This window comes from Ambystoma mexicanum, chromosome 4q, assembly GCF_040938575.1.
Source record: "Ambystoma mexicanum isolate Mex_15411 chromosome 4q, UKY_AmexF1_1, whole genome shotgun sequence".
Lineage (NCBI taxonomy): Eukaryota > Metazoa > Chordata > Amphibia > Caudata > Ambystomatidae > Ambystoma > Ambystoma mexicanum.
The window spans coordinates 106,456,246-106,479,051 of record NC_090928.1 but is presented as its reverse complement, the minus strand read 5'-3'; the positions used below and the strand labels follow the sequence as shown (position 1 = coordinate 106,479,051).

The following is a 22,806-nucleotide window of genomic DNA, read 5'->3' as shown; positions in this document are numbered from 1 at the left end:
CGTAATCTGTACAATGCGAGTAAAGTGGAGGGCCAGTTCGAAGTACTTGTTAAAAATCCGGGGCTGCCTCGATCTCCACCTACTCAGTGTGTGGTTACATCATGAGATCGATGTCAAAATCAAAAAACAAAAGCACTTCCTTGATAACCAGTCTATATAAAGGAATTACGCAATCACTGTAAATGCTGTTACAGCCAGAAGCCAGGAAGCAGGCAGGCGGCTCCCACCGGCATTGCCAAGACCCAAATTCCACGACCCACGTCCCTCATGAGCGATCTAGTTAAAGAGATGCGATTCCTCCCTGGCGGCGGAGGGTCTGAGATTACAATAGTCGCTATACCACCAATCATTTCTGTTAGCTTGCATCCATTGCCTCCGTTGCTAATGCTGCAAGGTGGGGGGGAGAGGGTGTTGAAAGAAATGAGACAGCACTGGCCTGGAAACAAGTGAACACATTTGATAGGACTGCTTCTTTAAACATGGCATAGACTGCTTCTATAAGCAGCCATGCTTCCAGAAAGCATGCAGGGTCGCCTATTTGACTGCCTTGTAGATCACTGAAACGTGTTTATTTTGTAGGATCTGGTTTAGACATTAAACCTTACTCACAACATATCTACGTTTATAAAATACATCATCCATTCCAGAAAATAGGCCCAATAAAACACACACACACGCCCCACCCCCCTAAAAGCAAACCTAACCCAACAGGTACAGGTCGCTTGGAAGCGCCTAAGGGAGGGGACCGCCATTTACAATACAAATGGATGTTTTCTCAGAAGGAGTAACCTTGGTAGAAATTGCACTTCTAAATCCAGGAAACAATCAGATGGGACTATGTAGCAAAACAAAAGACAACGTGGTATGGGAATGTCCTCCATCCGAGTTGCAGAACTCGAGTTTATTTTGGTGTTCGTTTCGTATAGCAATGCACAGCTGTTCACATGTCCAAATAATAAAGTTCTATCCATGCCAGTAAAAAACAGTGGAAAAACCTATAGATTTAAGGCCTGGTTCACATAAAAAGTAGAGCCTCACTAGGCTCCGTGGGAGGGGCATCCATCAGAAAGCATCCCCTTCCACGACCACAGGGCTCCTTAATCAATGGTATGGGGGAAGGAATGTCTCTGGGAAGGTGGTCTTCCTACCAGCTTTATTGGTCTACTTGCTATAGGTTTTAGTAGCGGTTGCCACGGCACAGCCACAAAAAATAAATTCATACCGTGAATAAAGCTTTCCGACAGAGGAAACAAAATGCACCAGGCCCAAGAGTTAAAACCATCCTGAAGCAATATTCTCTAGTTGCCAAACAACTCTCGTAAATGGGAAAATAAATTAACTCTAATGATTAAATAGTTCATGCGATGGGTGTAATGACACTAATGTAAGTGGCAAGGCCAAAAGTTCTGCAGAGATGTTCTTGGCTTCGTTTGTCACCTGGATATTGGCAGCCGCCTAGTTAAAGGAAGGTGGTATTGCATACGCTGCACCAGGCCTTTGGACTCTAATTATGGGGACTACTGGTACGCGCGGGAGCGTCCGCGACACACATTAAAGGCGAGGCTTACTTCGATAGAACGTCCAAGGCGGTCTTCATACCGGCGCAGCCTTTTAACGATTTGTCACTGTGGTAAAATAGCAACACGTGGCAGAACCATCCCGCGGTAGAAGAAGTGGGGAAAGGGGTACGTGTAAGTATCCTGGAGCAAAGTCCATACCGGAGATGCTCGGGCCCCAGTGAGAAGGGGCTAACATGCTGCACTGTCCCTCCTCCCCGCTCCCTGGGTGGGCTTGAAGGTTGTATCCAAAGGGAGCCAGGAGGAAGAGTGCCAGCCATCGCGCATGCTCTTAACAATGACGCTGCAAGACGTTCCTCCTAGACAGGAAGTATCCGAGCCAATGTAAGTGTACAGGGCTCAGAAACCGGAGCGATAGGACGAGAACTAGTATCACCGCTGAATGAAAGCACAAATTATGGAGCTGCCTCGCTGGCTCGGCTTGACAGATAAAAAAAGGGGGTGGCTCAGAACAGAGGTCAGCCGCACCCGATCAGCAAGGAAAGGGTGCAATTAGGTTACAACAAGAAATGTCAACCTACCAGTCCCTCGTCTGACATTTGTAAGGGCTCATTAGGGAAGGGCTAGCACACGGAGGTGTGCCCTTTACTCAGCCCTCGTTAAGAAAAAACCTCGCAGGCTAGAGCAGCGTATATAGGGGGAATCCATGCCTCCTCCTCTACCAGTTTAATTAATGAGAGTTCACATTGCTTGTTAGACAAGTACAAGGGTAGCCTAATAAAATCCGCAGCAGGTACCTTGCAAAAACATTCATTCCGAGGGAGTTGGGGGAGAGGGGGAGGGGCAGTACATTGATAGACTGCATTGAATACAGCAAAACTGGACAACGCATACAAAGTTTGGCAAGTATGCCAACACATCTTTATTTCTAATCCAACAATGACTTTGACAAACGTTTTTATGGTAAGAGTGGATGAAAGAAAAAAAAAATTCGATCGATCCCATCATGCTTGCTGCATCGATATGAACTTAAACACGTTTAGACCAAAAAATGTGGTCAAAACCAAAAGAGTAACATTTGGTACAAATGAAGACCATTTTTGCTACTCAGGTGGAAATGGTGCAGAGTGGAGTATTTTTTGCCCAAATTATCATCATTCCACTGGAAGTAGTAGAGTTATGGTTTACAACTGGAAAATATTGTTGTAGCTAAAAAAGAAAGTATAATTGGGTACAATCCACTTTTACTCCTTAAACACCAGGCAAATACACCCCACCAAACAAAACAAAATGGAGAGTAAAAAAAATACTCCAAACAAAAGAACCAACGCCCCCGATTCCACTAATCGGTTTGGAGCAATTGGTACCAGCAGTCTTAAATTGAACCACACACAGAAGGCATTAGAATTAACAGGGAAATAATGGCGTATAAAACAGATACACCACAGGGCCCAGAAAGCTCAAAAGGCACAGGAAAGCTGTTAAGCCCCTCACCTCAAGGGTGAGGGGTTCAGGGAGACTATGGTGCCAGGGGATAAAGCAGTCCATTAGTCTGAACAAGGGGATAAGGGAGGGGCTTAGGAGGGGGGGGCAGTGGAGGCGGCATCATCATTAAATAGCCCCCATAACAACCGACAACTCTGCACAGAATATAGGAGATATAGGAGGGAGACGACCGAGGCACACCACAATACACAACACTATGCCACAGGTGGGTACGATAAAGCACCACCACGAACCAACCAGACAAAAACACATCCTTCTGCTTACACATCTCAAACTCGAAACAAAACACAACCATACCTATACAGCACAGACACGAGAGGAAATTGTAGGTGAAAAAAAATGAAATCACTCCTTAATTTGCATAATTGAACAGGTAAAAATTAGTAAAGGTCCCAAAAGATACCAGTTTTATAGTTGAAACTTTTTTACTGAAATAAAGATACCATCTGATTTGGAATGGAAATGAATTCTATACTCCATTACAATAAAACAGGTAGGAAAATACTCCTACTTCCGAAACCTTATTTGGAGCCCGATTGCCACCTTTATCATTCATCTTGCCAAGGCCGATAAAGGGAGGAGCAAGGTTACATGGAAGCAGCACAATGTGGTATATTGTCACTATACACTATTTTCTGTGCAGGTCCTAAGGTCGAACATTCTTTGCAGATCTTGGCTGAAGAAAGCCGGATCCGGAATGCGGCATGCACAGCAAATTACAGGCTACGCCTGGCGTGAATACCAACCTATCATCAGGAAATGCTGCACAGATCTCAAGCCTAAAACTACAGATCATTGGTCAAGCTTAGCACCGTCTTTGTCATTATGTGGTACGAAAAAAACCCGCCAGCAATATATCATCTGGAGAGGTACATTTAGTTAAAAAAAAAAGCAAAGACTGCGGGGCTAGGCAGGGGTGTCCATTTTAAAGAGGGGCGAATTAAGCAGCAAAACGTCTCTACTGTAGTACAAACGTTGGCCAAGAATAGACGATAACAGTTTAGGCTTTCTTGCACGGCATCGACATGTGTTGAAATCCAATTGTAAATCAAGAGAAGTAAAACAAGTCCCAAACCCCCATCCCTACTCACCCTCCCCTCTGTGTCCGTTTAGTTGGGTGCCCCGTGAGTTTCTAGCTCCCTCTTGTCCAGCACCCTGAGGGATTTTCATTGAAGTCTCAACACAAACCACAAGGCTGAAATTGGGATGTGTTGCGAGCAGCGATTAGTTCAACAAAAGATCTACTTTACTGCTGGGAAGGATTTCAAAAATCACCTTTTTGCAGCTTCGATAGATCACTTCAACACACACACAGATTCAGGCTGGCTACATAATCACAATGCCACACTGCGTTTTGGCAAGAACACAAATTCTTTCTTTAGACAATCAACCTTGCCAACACAACATACTATACAGTGAGGTTTCACCGATGGGATTCAAAAAGGCCCTCTACGAAAGATATCTATTCCATGTATATAGGCCATATGAATGAAATTATGAACTACTAGTGTACAGGCCAAAGTGCAGGTTGTCATTGGCACAGTAGGACCACTACATATACCAAGCCTACAGCTCCCTCTAAAGGCGGCAACAGGCGAAGCTACTGCATCGAACAAACATACAGGGACAAACATAGAGCTGGCCTTTTCTTATATTAACAATGATGATGGGACGGTGATATCCTAAGAGTAAAATATAGATCTGCATTTGGGAACGGAGCAAGTCCACAGCCTTCCTCACTCCGAGGCTGGGTTAACATTCGGCTCAGGAAAGGAAGGACCTCCAGACAGCCCTTGCATCTCCCGTGGAGTGACTAATGCTGCCGTCCTTTTATTCTCACAGCCTAATCCTGAGGCTGTCCAAATTGGTATAGTTCCACAATGTTAGGGTGAGTGCTGTGAAAAATTAAATGAGCACCAAGCACAGTGTGCATTATGCGCTTAGCGATTCAAGCATGCAGCCCTTTCATCATAGACCGAATATGTGCTTCTTATGTTGACAAAACGCGCTTTGATTTTATACAAAGCAGGTGGGTAACCTCACTGGTGTCACTTGCCCCTCCCCTTTTACACCAGTATAGATAGTGCTTTGTAAAACTAAGAATGATTTTTCAAAATGACCAACGTTTTTTTCCACAGTGGAAAAAGGCACAAGATAAGCAACTTGGCAAACAACCACCCTAAACAAGGTTAATGAGTAATTGATTTTGTAACTAATGATGGGGTAAAGGTTGATAATCTGGGAGGATTGAATAGAGAAGGAGAAACAACCAGCAGAAGAGAAAGCGACTTTGATAGTGTGTCACAAAGCCTCCTACGTCAGTGCACAAGCAGGTAAAGCGAGAAACGAATACCGCTTAGAACCAAGATGTGAAATACTGAATCCGACTTGCTCACCAAGATGTGCAGATTAGACTTTGCGCAGAGAAACTGCTGAATGGAACTCGTTTCCCCCTCCAGCTGTTAACCATTTATTTGCCTGCCTTCCAGCTAACCTTTTTGCACCTCTGCCACCAGAGCTGAATGTAAGGAGAAAACAATGGGGGTTTCCTTGCACCTCTGCCGCACCCGCAATTATCCTCATGGCTCCTCAACTAGAGGGAATTGTGCGGTGGACGTCAGCATTGGCACAGGGCCCGCCTCTCTAGCCTTAGCACCTTTGTATTGGTTGACGATGGACAAAGTGTGGCCTTGAAGTTTACCTGTGGATTCACTAGTCCCCATCCATGGGTTGGTGCGTTACATGATCAGTAGCAATGCTAAACCAATAACTCGTTGTTGGGGAATATCCCTGAATGTTTAGGGTGGCAGGTTAAAGTACCTTTCCAAACCTCTGCCAGCCAACAGGCAAACTTTAAGCTTTCCTTGGCTCAACCTATGATAGCTTGCGGTATGCAGCCATGGACAACTTACAGAAGGTGAGGAGGTTAGACAGGAATATAGGGCAACAGCATATTTTGATTTGAGAGAAGCATATATAGAAGCAATTGAACTTCGATAAGTAAAACAGTAACAAAGGCTTCGATGGAAGCTCCATGCAGATTACCCGGGTTCAGCTGGCTTCTAGAAGCATCATTAGGACTTGGCCCAAGCAAGAGTGCAGATTCCCAGGTTGTTGAAGATGCAGCTCCAGATAACGCAATGAGAGATGCACACCTTATACAGCCAAGCACCTCAGGTAGGAGTCCTGGCATTACTTTTGCGTTGCATCTTATTTCTTGAGCTTCAGCTAGCAATTATCTGCTGGGTCAAAGAAAAGGATCTAGATTACTCAAATCCTTGCGGCAAAAGTCTGGTGTGTGTGCTGATACCAGACAGTACTTGACCCCCTCATAAGAGCCCTTAGACGAGCGCAAGGACTGTTTTCAGGATTCCTCTATAGGATGGTGTCTTCTGTGCTTTCCGAGTCATACTCCTGTTCAACAAGGTAAGCATGCAGAGACTTTAGTTGTAATAAAGGGGCTGCATTCCATTAAAGACTGTGTAGCAACCCAATTGCTAGAAGGGAGCTACATTCAAATGCGACAGCCATCTTCCTGTGTGTTGTCTTTCAAGTGTGGATATGGTTCGAACCCTGGACAGCATTCATACATTGCTCAAGTCTAGTTCTGCTGCCAACAATGGCCTTCACTCTCAGAGGCAGGCATCAGCCATGAGGATGTGTGCCAATAACCATTGTGAGGAACCCGAGGGTGTTCGCACTGATAGACCCGGGGGTCCTTGGGGAATGCGGGAGGAACACCCTCAGGAGGGACATGGTATCCCCCCCCCCTTTTCGACACACCGTTCCCGACATTTCCTCCACGTTCATAGGCTGTTGTGAGTCATGTCCCATTGGCCCCTCTCCAATTCTAACAAATAAGATAACGGGGTGTCATGGGAGAACTGGGAAAAAAACACTACAACTCCCATAATCCTGTTCCCCTACTTAACTACCTGGAGATGAATAAGATCATGTTGGGAGTCATGAGGATTATCGATGGATTCCTAAGGGCAGTCTCCATTTTGTCCCGTTAACAAGGTCAGGCAGAGTCAGGCAGGGCAGGTCAACCACACCCAACTCCTGTGAAGTCTCCCAGCAAGTACAAAAAGGAGGAGCACACAGGCACACTCTGGGCAAGCTGGGGATGCTGCACAGAGGACAGGAGGGAAGAACAGCAGTTGAGGAACCCTGGAAGGCCTGGAGGAAGGACTGCCAGATCAGGGAGCCTCCGAGTATAGGGGAGGCTGCAGTGTCGCAAGGGAGCTGCGACTCCAGGGTGCCAACCCAGGGGTGGGGTTACTGGCAGCGCTCAAGCCAGAACTCCTCCGGTGGGTGATATACTGAAGCCCAGGCCTTTGAGGGGCAGGTGGTGAGACCCTGACCTCAGAAACATCCCATTGAGACAATCTGCTACTCCCCAAACCGACAGAATGCTTTTGTTGGAAAAGTTGAGCAAGGTGAGATAAGGAGCAGATCTTCCACGGTGAAGGAGAACCCACTGGAGCAGGAAGACCGATTGAGCGACCAGAGCAAAGGGTAGCTGAATCCTGAAAGTCCATGCAGGAGGTTGTTGCCTCTGGAAACCGTGAAGGATACACGGAGAAAGCCAAATCCCAGACAAGAAGAAGCCTGCATGGTGTGTCGAGGATGCCAGCGACCCTCCCGGGTGAACGACAAGAGTTGGGGAGGCAAGGCCAAGCCGGTGGTATAAACCTTGGCTCGTGAATCAAAGCCACAGACAAGAAAGGAATGCACACACCCGGTGAGTTAGCGGGAAGATGGACGTTGCACCAATGCATCTCACAATTGAAGGTTACGTGCATGCTGATGAGACACGAAAGAAAGCAAACCAGTATTAAACTCTTAAGTTTCCGATAAATTTGAAGCCAATGATACAGAGTAGCGTAGTGATCCGGCGAAAGGAAATAGCCCACTCGAAAGTCTCTAAAATATTTGATGTAGTTATAAAGCGGCAAAGTGAACCAACTCTGAAATGCGCAATGGTCAATATTAATCCTGATGAAAGGGGAAGTTAAAAAGGTGATTGCTTTAAGAAGAATATTTCTTTGAACTTTTCTGATTGTGATATGGAACTACCAAGACAAAGACAATGGGGCAAATACCATAAGGGAGAGAGAAAGTGAAAGTCAAAGTGGCCCTGCGGTGGTCTAGGGAAAAAGCATTGCACATTAGATAGTCTGACATCAGAGAAAGGTCCGAACCAGACTGAGCGATTGTAAGCCGCCTTTAAATTGCAAAGCCTTTAGAATTAAGATTTTCTTTGGTTTATAACAAAGAACAAAAGTTCAAAAACCTTTAACATTCTCACTGTAGTACTTTTAACTCCGAGAGGAAAGGCGAAAAGACAAATTAGAAAAAGAAAAAAAAAACAACAAAAAAAAACAGATTTGGCGAGGCCAACTTCTTAAAAAATAAAAAAAGAACATTTGCCCCTTAAAAACAAAATCAGAGCTAGAGAACAAAAAACAAAAAAAAAAGGGATACATGGACAGCAAAGGGAGGTATAGAATTCCTCATTCTACCAAACTTTCCCACTCCATCATCCTCTATTCCCTCCCATTTGTTTAATCAAAATTCCACCATCTTCATCACCTTACTGGTTTCCTCCCCCCCCCAAAAAAAAGGACCCATTCTGAAGGAGCCAATGTTTCACAAGCAATCATATGTCCAGCAATGAGTCACATACCGTTACCAAGTGGAACATTGCAGAATCTACATTGGGCATTCATAATCCCTGGCATTTTCCTTGCCCATCTTACCTCGCTAGTGCTTAGTGTATTTAACCGACATCTGAGGGGAAGGTCCCGATAGAACGGCAAGGAAAACTTTTGTAGGTACACTAGGAGACAATTAAGGCCCTTCCTTTCCTAATTTAGAGGCTGTCTCAATTTGTCCTGGCCCCATTTCTCTACCGTTGTTACCCAATCTAGATATTGGAGCTTCTTTTTCACTTTGGTTGGATTGGCAGCTAAAATCACCCATAGGGATCCCCTTTTCCGTCAGGATCCTTTCAACCTTCGTCCTCCACTGGGTTAAATATTTATCCTGCCCTTGTGCGCATCAGAAATAGCAAACAGGGTGCCCAGTAACTCCTAAGTGCATTTTCTATAAAGGGCAATTGTTTTCCACACAGCCATGGATTCTAACAATTGGAATTTTAGTTCTTGTCTAATCGTATTAATTGGCAGCGCATTTGGAAGCCTCAATACTCGCCGCCAGAAGAAACCTCCAGCCTCTCCCACATTTTCCAAGATAGGTGCATGCAAGCTCCCACCCCATAAATTAGTATCTGGGCTACCTTCTGCTTATAGAAGGAAATAATCGGGACCATTGAAAACCTCCCAAACAAACGATGGAAGGTCATTCCCTGGTTGGTTAGAGATATTAGCCTGGACCTTAAATACAGGTATTGGCCCTTTTCATTCATGTTCCCATTTATCACTAACCCTAGCTAAACCATGGATTCAACAATTTCCAAAGATCTTGCTCCCACTCTCCACGTAAACCCACTACTCATCTTATTTCGAGCGGACTTCATAGTCAAAACTTTAGACTTGGACACATTTATCTTCATACCATTCTCATTGAGGAAAGTAATGAATGCATCAATTCTTCTCTGCAGCCCACTAGGTGTTAAATCAAGAAAAAAACAAATTGTCAGCAAATAGTAACCATGGTACTGCAGCACGATTGATTGTGCGGGAAGGCGGTCACATCCTTTTGTGACCAAGTCAGAAATATATAGGCAGAATAGAAACAGAGTCAAAGCGCACCCCTGTTATAAACCTCAATTAGGTGGGAATTTCATTCTTCAGATGACCTTTTTCTGAGAGCCTTATCCACACAAAGGTGTTGGTTATTGGTATATAGGGCCTCCTACGGCCTCCACCAGGTTGCCGGGGCAATTCCAAGTTTAGTCCAAAGTTTTTCTTTAAATACCCCGTCGACAGCCTGTTCGAGGCCAATTGCAAAATAAACACAGGTATGCAACTTCAATGCCCTCTCTTTTAGAATGTTAATGATAAAGAGGTTAAGTGATGACCCAATCCCCTTGACATATCCGGTTTGTCTCGGATCGAGGATTCCACTCTTATCTGGCCAAGCCTTTAAATCCCTCAGTAAGACAGTAGCGAACAGCTTTCCCACTGAATCTAGGAGCGCAATGGGGCGATAATTCTTCAGCTCCGCCCCTTCTCCTTTTTTGAAATAGCGACAATATTAGCTTCTCTCCAAGTTGATGGCATTTCCTTTTTTCGTATAATCTGGGCAAATATTACTACCAAGAGCTTTACCCATTCCCCCTTGTTTTTCTTCAACTGTTGATTGGATGCACCATCTGGCCTCGCCACCCTGGATGAGCTTAAGTTTCCCCATCATGATCTCAGCATCAACCTCATCAAATGCAAAATTCCAACTTTTGGTTGAGGGCACGTTTCCCTTATCCATTACCCAACACAGGTCAGCAAATAGGGAGATATAATGGGACACCCAGGCCATTTACGTTACCATACTAATGGAGTTTGCTGGTCGAAATGCTCCTCCATTATTTATCAACTCCCACAAATTACGAGGGTTTTTGGTGAATACTGCTACAAGCATGTGCTCCGCATCTTTCTGGACTCTCCCAATTATTAGTAGCAATTTGCCAGTTTCAATATTTGTCTGGCTTTAAATATTCTTTCCTTCATTAGGTTTTCCCCATCCTTCCGAATTCTTGTAATAGTCATTTGCATCTGCCTTCTCACTGTTAAACCATACACATGCTTCTGGACACATTCTTCCCCCCCCTTCCTTTACCGAACCCTTTCTTGTAAAATCCCTTCAGAATTCCCAGATAGTAAGGGTTTTCATGGATATAAACCCTATATTGATCAATTATCTGCATCACCTCTTTAGGTCTTAACCTTGCACGTTTTTCCCCTATTCCAATTCAACCGCCCCCATTTTCTTCAAACATTTCCTTGAATTCCACCCAGATGTAGAGACTACCAACAGGCCATGATCACTAGACTTTGCTGCACTATCTCAAATTACTTCAACTTCTCCCAAATGTTCTGATAAAAAACAATCAATACAAGATTTTAAATACCCACATTTCCACGTACAACTCCCCGGAATATCGCCCCCATTTTGGGCGTTGCGCATATACATGTCCCCCTCTCTCTCATATTTTGAATCCACTTGCAGGCTCTCTCGTCCAAGTCACCATCTTTCAAGGGACTCCCGGCTTTACTAAGGAGTTTAATATTTAAATCTCCACAAACAATTCTTGGATCATCCCCTTTTCTCATTGCATCATCCATTGCCCTCGCGATTGACTATTAGATTGACTTCTTTGGACATATTCACTCTCCAATAGATGTTAATGAGAAATGAATTGGCTTGGTCATCCCCCGATCTTCGAGTCAGGATCTGAACATAGGGATTTGGACAGTCCATACTCACTACATTCAAAGCAGACTCTGCTTTCATCAGGGTTAGAAGTCCTGAATAGGGACATCCTGTTAGTCCTTTAGGGGCTGGGTTCAAATAAGCAACGTATCCTTCACAGAGGGGCAACATTCTTAACCATGTCTCTTGGAAGCAAAGTATGTCAAATTTCATATATCAGATGGTGGCAGTGAGCTCAAATTTCTTAAGGATGCTCTTGAGCCATGACTTTTTCTCTTAGTTGTGCCAGACAGTCCTTTGTTGCAGCTTTAATGACTTTGGGGAGCTTACATGATTTGAACATTGAAAAAACATTTGCTTCTGTGGTCGATTTCTGGGGCTCCTGCTTATCAAGCAAAGTCAAAATTGACTCTGTAAGCAGACTTTTCTCCTTTACTACCCCTGCATCCTGTGGGGGCAGATCTTTCCATTGATTGTAAATGGATGAGCGCACATTGCAAGAATTTGCAATCGGATAATAAAGTCTCCATCATCAAGGATTTGTCCAGAGTTTTCCCTCCTTGCAAGATCAGATAAGCAGATCTTGCCACTTTGCAGATGCTTCTGCCTCTTTATCCAACCGGGAGTCCACCTTGCTGGCTAAGGATTCCAGCCCTAACAACTTATTAGACATTGCTGCAATGAGGGAGGATTGATCCTGCAAGCTACAACATAAAGTGTCGTAGAGCTTAGTAAAGGGAAATAAAGATGTTTTTCGGCAGGCTATCATAATCTGTTGAAGGTAGGACGATCTTCAGTTCGCAGGAGGCCTTCCCAGCTCCATCGGTTCTCTCTAGGACACTCAGAGCGTTGATGAGAGGAAGCCGATGAAATGGTAGAAGAGGTATTATCCCCGATCATGAACTCTTGACCGTCCACACCTTGAAAAGCAGCGGCACAGCTTGTTGGTCATTCTTTACGCTGGCCCTCCTCACAATCCATACCCGGTCCCTCTGATACTTTCAGGTCAATAGCTTCATCCACCTCCTCCGGCAACACCTTGACCCATTCTTCAGTTTGCTGCTGAACAAAATCGCCACAGCACCGAGCTCACCACTCTACTTGGACTAGGGATTTTGATCTCTCCTTCAGAGGCTTGTAGCGCTGCAGCGATGTCTGCTTGTTTTAATGATTTATCCAGGTCTAGCAGTCAGTCCTTAACTAGGGATAAACCGAGTCGTTTCTGGTGGGAGATTTTAATGGTTAGATCAGTGAGCTCTTTCACCAAATGGGCTGCTAGTTCTGCGTTCTCGCCACTTACTGGGCGCCACATTACATCTCCCCCGCTCTCCTCTAGACCTGTTCACACTTGTGTATTTTTACAGACTTCGTCATGTCCTTTTTCTTGATCTTTCCTTAATCTGGCATTTTTCTGCCAATTACATCTCACTCGAGTTGATGGTTTCAATAAGACTCGAGCAAGAATATGATCTCTGGACAGTGTTCTTTCAACTCCTAAGCTTTTCTTCACTGGTTCGTCATCGAGCCCGTTATTCACCAATATTTCGCTGTGTGTGTCGGAGCACCTTTTATCATCGGAGACTGCTCCTCCTAGATGCTTCACGCCCCTACCTCTCCCTCCTCGTCACATTTCGCTCTGAGATTTCATGTTAGGGGCCGGGGTGGGGGTGCTGGGGGGGGGGGGGTCCTTCCTTGCATACATTGCAACATCTTCAGCCCCCTGGCAAATAATAACACATTACCATACATCAGTGGCATCTCTGACATGTATGTTATGCTGCACCCAACCCTGGACGCGCTAGGCGCTGCACTCATCCACACCCCTTCACCTGTGATGAGTTCTTCCTCATTGCTACACAACACTTATACTGGCTTCCAAAAGGCCAGACGCAACACCTCACTTAGTAAGCCTCGCCACCTCACATTCCCACATCGCCACAACACCCAAGACCTTCCTCCATACCTAATAAAAGGAGACAACCACAACTCACAATGCCCTCCTCCCCCCAACAACACCCAGAACCAGCCTCCTGCCATTGCCACTTCCCAAACAGGGCTCCCACTCATTTCTAACACTTTCAGCCGTACTTGAGTCACTCTGCCCTTCCTGACCTGCGCCCTCATGAACGTTCGCTCTCTTCCTGCCCATTCATTAGACATCTTCGACTTAATCACTAAACCGACACTCTAGCCATCTCAGAGACTTGGCTTCATGAGGCCCTGCCCTTCGGGTACACCATTTTCCGAAACGACAGACCTGCCTCCAGAGGAGTCACAGCTGCTGCACCGATAGTAAAAGATTCCCTCCCCCTCAGAAGGTGTAATACCTCCATAGAGGGAAACACTGACCGCCTCTCTCTCAAACCCTCACCCACATGTCACCGTTCACCTCATCTTCTGGCCACCCAGCCCCCTTCTGTTTCGGGGGCTTGTGTGGTGATCACGACGGCCCAGAGGACAGGGACATTTTGGGACCTTCCCCTCGACACTGTGTGGCCTTTGGGTCAGCCGCGTGGTTGACTTTCAGCTATGGGAGGTGTGCTTGGGTGGTGAGACTTAGTCGTGATAGTGCCGCCAGGGGTCGTCCCTGTAGCAGAACCATCGGCCTGCATGTTGGGGTCAGGGGCTTGCACACGGGTATCCAATGGATACTGATCGCTGTTGGCTTCATGCTGCCATCGCGGGAGGCTCCCTCAACGTCCATGGCAGCCTTGGCCTGCATGGCGTGTTGGGCCTAGCTTTTGGTTTTGCGGTCCTTGAGTGTTTGGCCTTAACAGTTTGCACAACTTGCACTGTCGCTCAGCATGATCCCTGGGGAGACATATTGCACACCCAGTGCAAGTCTTTCCAGGGGGATTTTCCATTACAAGAAGGGCAAAACTTAAAAAGGTGTTTACCATCATCTATGGGGGTGGCAGCCTGGCAAAATATGTGGGAGTAAAGGGGAATATGCATTCTCTTAGCGAGACTAAAGTATGAAGCTCCCCCCACTCTCCCTACTGTGAGGTCCTTCCGAGGCCATTTGTTTGTTTTATTCATTTGTAATCCGCGCCAGACCCAAGGGTATCAGGGCGCAGGAGCAACAAGGTTATTCTCAGCTCTGTTACAGTGCAGTACAGTAATTTACAGGTGTGCACATGTGTCAGTACAGGTAAAAGAACAATGCAGAAATATTAGAAAGCAATTTACAAAATGTACATAAGGTGCAAGCATGGGTGAGGTTAGCGGTCATTTTCCTTTATCCACTGAATGTAGTTGCGCCTAAAGTGAGGGTAATTTTGAGGTATCTTTAAGGTGGCAAAGAATCGTTGAGACGGGTTGTTGTAGTCATCGACGATAGTAACTTGTCCTTGAAGCCTTCGCCAAAGATCTTGTGGTAGATCGATTATCGAAAGGACAGAAAGAAATACTATAGTTAAACTTTCTAAATAATGGCGTCAGCCAAGAAGTAACTCCACTATATGCGTTCGACTATGATGGCGGAAAAAAAAATGTGAAGGCCCTCGACGCATGAAGCACCATGGGTACAGTAGACGTCACACTAGGGAAGGTATTACTGGGACGCCCTGTAGACTTCCCTTTGAGTTTCGAAAACAAACTGTAATACTCCACAGTTACCACTAGATGTCGGCCTATGCATAGCATGTGATCTAAGCAGATTCTACAAGCCTCAGAAGCTTTGGTACATAATAATAATAATTTGGCATTTATATAGCGCTACGAACCCTCGGGTATCTGCACGCTACTTATTATTACCCACGGTTTGTGGTGCTCATTTATCGACCTCGGAAGGATGAAAGGCTGAGTTTGGCCCCGCGTTAGCAAGCTCTGCACGGATGTCAAAGCGAGTGCTCTACTCGCTGTGCCACTTGACCTGGTATGCATATACGATATATTTCATTAGTATCAGGTGCGTTATTCTTACCGATTTGTAATGTTTTATTACCAACTTTTTAAAATGTGACATTTATTTTAGTAAGAGGCGTTTGTATTTTACTTCACTAGCACATCCTAATTCTCACTATGGGTTTGGCAGTAATCAGGTCTATGAGATTTGGTATCTAGCTGAACGAGTTGTTTAATCCCATCTAAAATTGAATATATGTTTTTCTAGTATATAATTAAAGGCAGTTCTGTGTTTGAGGTATTTGTTCCTGGTCTCCTTAAATAGGGCCCAGTACCGTGATGTTCGAGACTCTGTCCCACTGGGGCTCATGCAAAGCAAACTGTAGAGTTTCAGATCAGTGCATTTACATGTAGATTTTAAATAAAGAAAAAGGCATGTTAACTTATAAAAGGTAATATTTTAAAAATGACATTATGAACACGGATTAGATAATCACCAGTTCAGATAGTATGGACCCATCGGTGCTATATTAGGATTTGCATGTTCCTGAATTGCAGTGTTTAGAAAGAAAGACGAGGAACACTTAAAGCGATCAAAATGTGGAGGCTCAACCAGGAGCACCAGAAAAACAGAGCCATGGGTGGAGAAGTTCTTACCGAGGACTCCTTCCTCCTTGCACAGTGCTGGTCCAGTTACACACCAGAGGGCTAGGTAGAGGCAGGGTGGAGGACACTTCTGTGCCTTCCACATGTAAGCTCTGCTTGCAGACACTGCCACATTTCTCAGAGAACAAGAAATGTGAATCAGCCTATCACCGATGCCCTTAACTTAACCCCCCTCTCAAGAGATGCAATAGACCAATCAAATGTACTTTGCTCCGAGGGTCTACATATGGACTGTAATGTCCAAGGAAAATGGGTATGCATAAAGTCTACAAGATATTAAGCTCCCCCTAACCAGACCTTAAAAGCAACAGGGACTAGAAAAACATTTGGGTAGCACAGCCATTCGAACATGTATGACCTCTTTATAATGTGTGCAGCCTGAAAAGGAATTGGTACCATACACTTCAATGTCAAATACAGAATTGTCAATCATACTGGTCTCACACATTCACACTGGAGTGTCACACACATTCAATACATGTTAATTTAACTTGCTTGAAGCCTGCTTTAATACCCCAAAAGAGTTAATGGTATGTTTTATAGCAGATCACCATTTACAATCCGGATTTTACAGAGTATGTAATACAAGCAGCACACCATCATTACACCCATCCAACGGCGATCCAACCTCCAGGCTACTTCATACTTTGTGCTAGTCTAGCAGTTTATTTTTCTAAATAAGACTGTTCTTTTTACCACATCGGTACCGGATGTGCGGACGAAAGACTCCAGTTGAAGGATTTTACAATCTGTAGGAACACACGGGGTGGACACAATGAGAAATGATAGACCATGAAGGGGGTTGATGTTTTGAGGAGGGTTCCTTTGCTCCTCCTCATAATCCGACAGAAAAACCTACTGGTTGCAAAATCCGTAGTGGAGAAGAGGTGGTTGGGGAGTGAAGCAGGAAAGAGTTTCAGAAACTACAAAACTGGTGGACAATAAAAGGGATCCTGCAAAAATAAGGGGTTGGGGAATTGAACCCAGCAACAGGGAGAAACTGGACTAGTGAATATAACTAAGAGGTGAGAATTTAAATTTATTATGGTTGAGCATGAGAGTGAAAAGTGGGGTGAATGAGAAAGCTAGACAGAAGGCCCATCTATGATGTTTCGGTCACAGTCCAGTACACAGGAGCAGCCTTATTCTAGCAACTCTTAATGTTATTTGAACACTCAATCCTTACCTTGGCACCCTTTAATAGTGGATGCTAACAAGCAAAACAAACATCACATCACTGCGTATCCATTATCATACACTCTGGCATTTTTGGTTAAAATGCTATATATTAAAACAAGCTTACTTGGCTCCGCTTTTTTCTTGGGCACAGCCTTCTTCTTTACTGCTGCCTCCTGCTTCGGCTCTTCCTGGCTTTGGAAGACTTCAACCTTCTTTGTGGCCTGAGCTACAACTTCAACCTTCTTAATGGGCTGAGGAATGGCATCAATCTTCTTAGGAGGTGCAGAAACAGCAACTGGCGCACTAGACTGTGCAATGACTGGTACAGCAGCAACAACTGGAGCTTCCTTAATGGGAACCTCTGAAACAGGGAGAGATTTTGAGATGAAGGACTGGGTTGCAGCCAACACAGGCATTGGAGCGGGCTCCACCTTTGTAACTTTCTTCTCTTTTTTCTTCTTGTCTTTGGGTGAAGGGGCAGGCTTCTCATGAATTGCTGGAGATGGAGGAGAAGGAGCCGAGATGGTCACAGCAGGGGGCTCGGGCATGATGAATTCAGCAATGATTTCTGGCTCAGAATCCAGTTCCTTGGAAGAGTCGTTCATCTCTTGAGCGGAATCCTGCTCTGGTATTTTCCCATTGGGCTTGTCCTCCCTTTTCTTGGCTCTGCCTTTCTTTTCAAGGAGTTTCTCCTTTTTCTTCTTGTCGACTTTTGGGTGCTGGGACTTTTCAAGAACCTTTCTCTGCTTGGCCAGGGCTTCCTCATAAGAAGTCTCCTTCATGGAGAAAGTAGACACAAGAAAGATTCCAATAGCGGAGATCACCATGAAACCGCCAAAGACCATCACGCCCAACGTCTGAGGATCGTACAAATCCATTCTTCCTTAAATTTGATTAACCTGAAAAGAAAAAATAAATCAAGTTAAACCAATACTAAAAGTATTTTGTTGTACATTTAATTTCAAGAAGTAGTTAATAGGAGAATAAACATCTCAACTGGGTGTTTTATGCTCTAGCCAACAGTGGCAAGAGTTTGGGTGTCTGACTTCAATAGGTATAAATAACAACACGTGAGTTTACATGATTTGGGCTACCATCCTGAAGGAAATCCTGCATTCATGTGGTCAGCATGGAAGTAGGGCAGCTTTTCTAATAAAACAAGAAGTATGTGAAACCTTTTCTTGCATGTCCAGGTGAGAAATCAAGACGTGAAAGAATGTGCAACCAGGGTAAACACCAACCATACCCCGGGGTCATGTGGAAATCTTACAACACCGATCGGACACAAGAAAGTCGGTTAGAGGTACTGCAAATGTATTTAGATTTTCAGGTCAGACATCAGCAGCAGTGACAATTAAGAAAAGCCAGTGTTGCACAATCTGCCAGTGTTGCACAATCTGGTTTAATACCTCCCTGATGACATGGGTATACGGAAACACAACTGCACTACACGGCTTCACTGGACAAGAGCACCCTCAACATTTACTAAACACAATATCTGTTCAAACAGCCCAAAAGAGACACGAGGCGATGTGGTCTTTAGTATGCAGGTTTATGCAAATTGTGATGAGCCCAGGGTATTCATCCCTTCTGCCCAAGGAGGAGCCACCTTCTTTGAGACTAGCGAGGTAAACCTGCTATGCAAAACACTCCCTAGGGGATGGGCAGGCAGGAGCTCACTGGTGTGAACCCCTTCCCCACACCTCATCCCCGGTGGACAAGAGCTCCCTAGAGAGCATATCTAGAACATCTCTTAATATCAAATGTCCCAAGGTTTTTCAGCCTACATGGGAAGTGTGCTTGGTTGTGCAACTAACCCCCCTGCTCCCTCTTCTGGAGGCCTAACCCACAGGACCAATTGCGCTGGGTCTCTCGTTGCAGGTACAGACCTAAAAGGGCCAAGACCCCTACCTGGGGAGGAGCCGCCACTGGAAAGCCAAGCCACAGCTTGGTGAGGGCCAGCTCGAGCAATGCTGCGCAAAGCAGGAGCGTAGGCTGCAGTGCAGACCCCACAGTGCCTGGAGGAGGGAGCAAGTCCCATACAAAGACCCCGGTGGAGATATATGAGACAAATAGACTGACCCAAAGTGGGTGAACAGAAATGCAATACCCAGAAAGGGATCGATTTAAGGAAAGTAACCAGAGAAGGGGAGATAAAATCCCATCCCCCCCCTAGAGGGGTTGTCCAGAAAACAGAAGATTAAATGAAATACCCAAAGGGGGTATTTCATTTAAACAGCCACCCTTAAGAGGGGTCACTAGAAGCCAGATAAAAAACAAAAAGACACGGGAGGGTTGTATATGAGAAAATTATACCACAAGAGAGAAAACCTCAGCGAAGAGCTAAGAGCGCAATGCGCGCTGAGAACTAAGGATACTCGCAGAGGGTGCAAAACCAAAGCAAATCAGATGCTACAGTTGTCAGCGGGGTCCCTGGTGGACCACAAAAACCTGTCAGCTCGTAGAATCTGAGACACCCTGGACGAGCGAGTTAAAGCATCAGCTGATCTCTTGAAAAGCTTACAATTACAAGTAATACATTTAAGGGACAAACTGTTAACTAATTCTTTGTGGCAGAGCACAAGAATTCGCCCTTTTTAGTTGGCATTGAAAACCAAGGAATTTGCTTTTGGACCACTCGCCACTCATAGTGGGTGAAGAACCACAACACGTCATACCATTAACAAGAATCTGCCGGTCCATGCTAGACCCAAAAACCGATCACCAGAAAGAAGCTACGATACCCTGGAGGAATGAAGGGACATCATTCAGACACTTTAAAAACGTACAAATCCAAATAGCGAACAGAAGGAATTTTTGAACTGTTACCGTTAATCTATACTTTTTAGAGGGGCGTAGGAGTCCACCCTTTTTGTACATATTAAATACTAAGTATCGTGTGGGTTGTAAACTGTACCAGCATGCAAAAGCCTGATAACCCTCGAGGAACATTTCAGGGGACACTTTGGGCAAGGGGCCATGCCCCAACCAGCACAAACTAAAGGGGAGTAAAGAGCACATGTTGTGTTCCTTTATTAGTGCCCCAAGGCCTTTTAGTACCAGAGCATAGGTCTGGACAGCGGACAAGTTTCAATTTATGCAAGACATCCGGATGACCACCCTTTTGTTATTTTCCAGAATAGAGCAGCTTCATAGTAGTAGTAGGGGTAGGGGAGGCATTTTCTTTACTTGAATAAAGAAAAACAAGTTAAACCATGTTCAATTGTCGGTCTCCCGTATCTGACCGACCACACAATGTAGTTTTGATCCTGGTTATCATCAGCGACTCTGTATTCAAATAAGATGAAGACACCTTTGATAGACTATGTTCACTGGATGAGATGAACCTTTACATTCCTGGAATACCAAGGAAGGGTAGGTAGGCAGGCAGGAAGGTGCATATCTCTGTACCAACAAATTGGTCTATTAGCCCCACCCCAGGGTTTGGCACAAAGTTGGCCTTGCCATCTTTGATTACACGAGTCATGGCGGCAGTGTTTGAGCAAAAAACCAACTTGTAGGGAGAATTATTTAAAATGCTAGTGTCCTTGAGTTAATAGGAACCAGCTTTATTTTACAGGTCTGAATAGGAATAGGTCATAATCAGTAACTAATGTGTGAAATACAGGAAGAATAGGACATTTCAGATCAGAATGGACATACAACTCCAGGTGCCCACGGAGATGAACCAAATTACAGACTTGCCAGCCTAGGCAACCACTCGCCCTCAGAAAGGCAACATGTTCCATGTACTACACATTACAACTGTGTCAGAACTAAATCAAGTAAGTAGGTCACAATCACAGTGGGCCTGGAAGTCAGAAGCTACAGTGTAAAGATGATTTTTTATAACCTACTTTTGTGGGGGGGGGCTTATGGAATCCAACGTGAAGGTGCAAATAGTCTACAGGTCAGTTGTAGACCAAACTTTCAATGTTCACAAAGCTAACCAGTCAGCTTAGGATCAGGCATGGTGTGAAGTACCATGAACAAGAGAACGATCGGTTCAGGAACAGAGGTGCACACAGCTAAATACAAAATAGACTATTTTATTAGAAGCGGGCAATCAGTAAAATCAACTGATAAACACTGGGCTAAAAATTTCAAACTGAAAGCTACACGACAGGCACGATAAGTCACTCGCCGCCTGAATTCTCCACATACACAGACAGGACTAATTTCTTACTTGCTAAGAGAATCAGCCAACGGCAAGTTACATTTTTGAGGCCCGGTTCAGCGTGCGCACACACACACACACATCCCCCTACATCTCTCACCCCCCCCCCCCCCACACGGTTTTGGAACACCAGAATCGGTCACCTAGAACTAGATTATGTCGCCATTAAATGCAATATTCATTGCAAATCGCTAAGGGGGAGGGCGCAGCAACTTAAGAATGAAGCCTTGCTTAGGCTAGAAATACTTCAGTATCAAGAGCAACACTGCAACACTTTAGAAATCCATCCATAGATTTGCCATCGTTCAGTCTTTTAAGAGGTGTTCTCAATTAAAAAAAAGTCACCATACAATTTCTAGTGTTCACCAACTATGAAGTGGCTAGGCCAGACCGCCTCTTGTCCCCCCCCCCCCCCCATCCCCACCCAGCCATAGACAGCCAAAGAGATGACTTCTGATGCAGGTTTCACTGCCTTTGGCTCAATAAGGCAACTACTTTTAACTTAAGGGTTTTTACACACAAAGCAAGTCAATGGAGTAACGGGTGCATAAAGAGAAGGTATCTCGCCCCTCAGACGGACTTCTGGAGTGGTTAGGAACAAGTCTCGTAATCGGCGTTACCGTAGGAGGCTCAAAGGACTGGGTTTCAAGCTTGCAGCACCATTAGGTCATGCTCTGGCAGACACCAGGACAAGGCTCAAATTCAGTTCCTGCAGCAGGCAGTCCATTGGCACACCAGAGAACCAACACACTTTGGTTTGGTGTAATGAAGACAGTGGTCCAATTAATCCTAGAGGCAGAATGATAGGTAATGTTCAGCAATGCAAATTGCAAATTGATGGCTACCCAAACACTCTTCACATGCAATTGCAGACATTGCCGACATAACGGCCATGATGCCTGCCATAGTCCAATGTGCTGCAGAAAGCCAGGCAGCTCGAAATCAAAGAGCGGCCAACAGCAGGAGCACACCGGTCTGCTCGCCAGATGGTTTGAACTACCATTGCCATCAGCCATCGCCAGCATGGTCAATACTGACGTTTCGGGGGGAGACAAGGCTACGATTCCTGTAGATCTGGAGGATGCACTACATGAGCCAGTTTGGTGCCGATCGCCTTAAATTAGATCATATGAAGCCACATTGGGCTGCAGTGCCATCATTTCTAGATGCTAGGTTTGACTGAGGAAAAATCCTGTGGTTTTACAGCGCCTGCTAGAGGCAGGCATCTTTGGAGCACATTGATGACAGTGCGCATCACCCTTGAAACTGTGAATGGAACAACTGCAGAACTGAAAGGAGTTTAACCTACAAAGATGGCTCCAGAGAGAGAGTGGGCCACAGAAGAGCACCAAACACCGAAGGTTTGCAAATTAGGCTCCGCTAGAGAACTAGAACAAAAATGTGCAGGGGTGCCATCCTGCAGGGTAGCAGTGACCTTTGCTGGGGAATGCAGGCGCATAGCCGAGGCGGTTTGGAGTTTATTGAAAATATTTAAACAAAGGATTGGACGCATTACACTCC

The 22,806-nt window shown here is 45.1% G+C and overlaps 1 protein-coding gene across 10 annotated transcripts in view; it reads right to left on the bottom strand.

The window, feature by feature from the left end:
* The window catches only part of RRBP1 (ribosome binding protein 1), a 441,849-nt gene that overhangs the window by 386,862 nt on the left and 32,181 nt on the right, over positions 1–22,806 (bottom strand). For all 10 annotated transcript variants that reach the window (XM_069607556.1, XM_069607549.1, XM_069607553.1 and 7 more), the window contains exon 2: positions 17,233–18,007. In XM_069607556.1, the coding sequence (XP_069463657.1) occupies positions 17,233–17,986 (754 nt within the window). In that variant the 5' untranslated portion in view covers positions 17,987–18,007. The remainder of the gene's footprint in view (positions 1–17,232; positions 18,008–22,806) is intronic.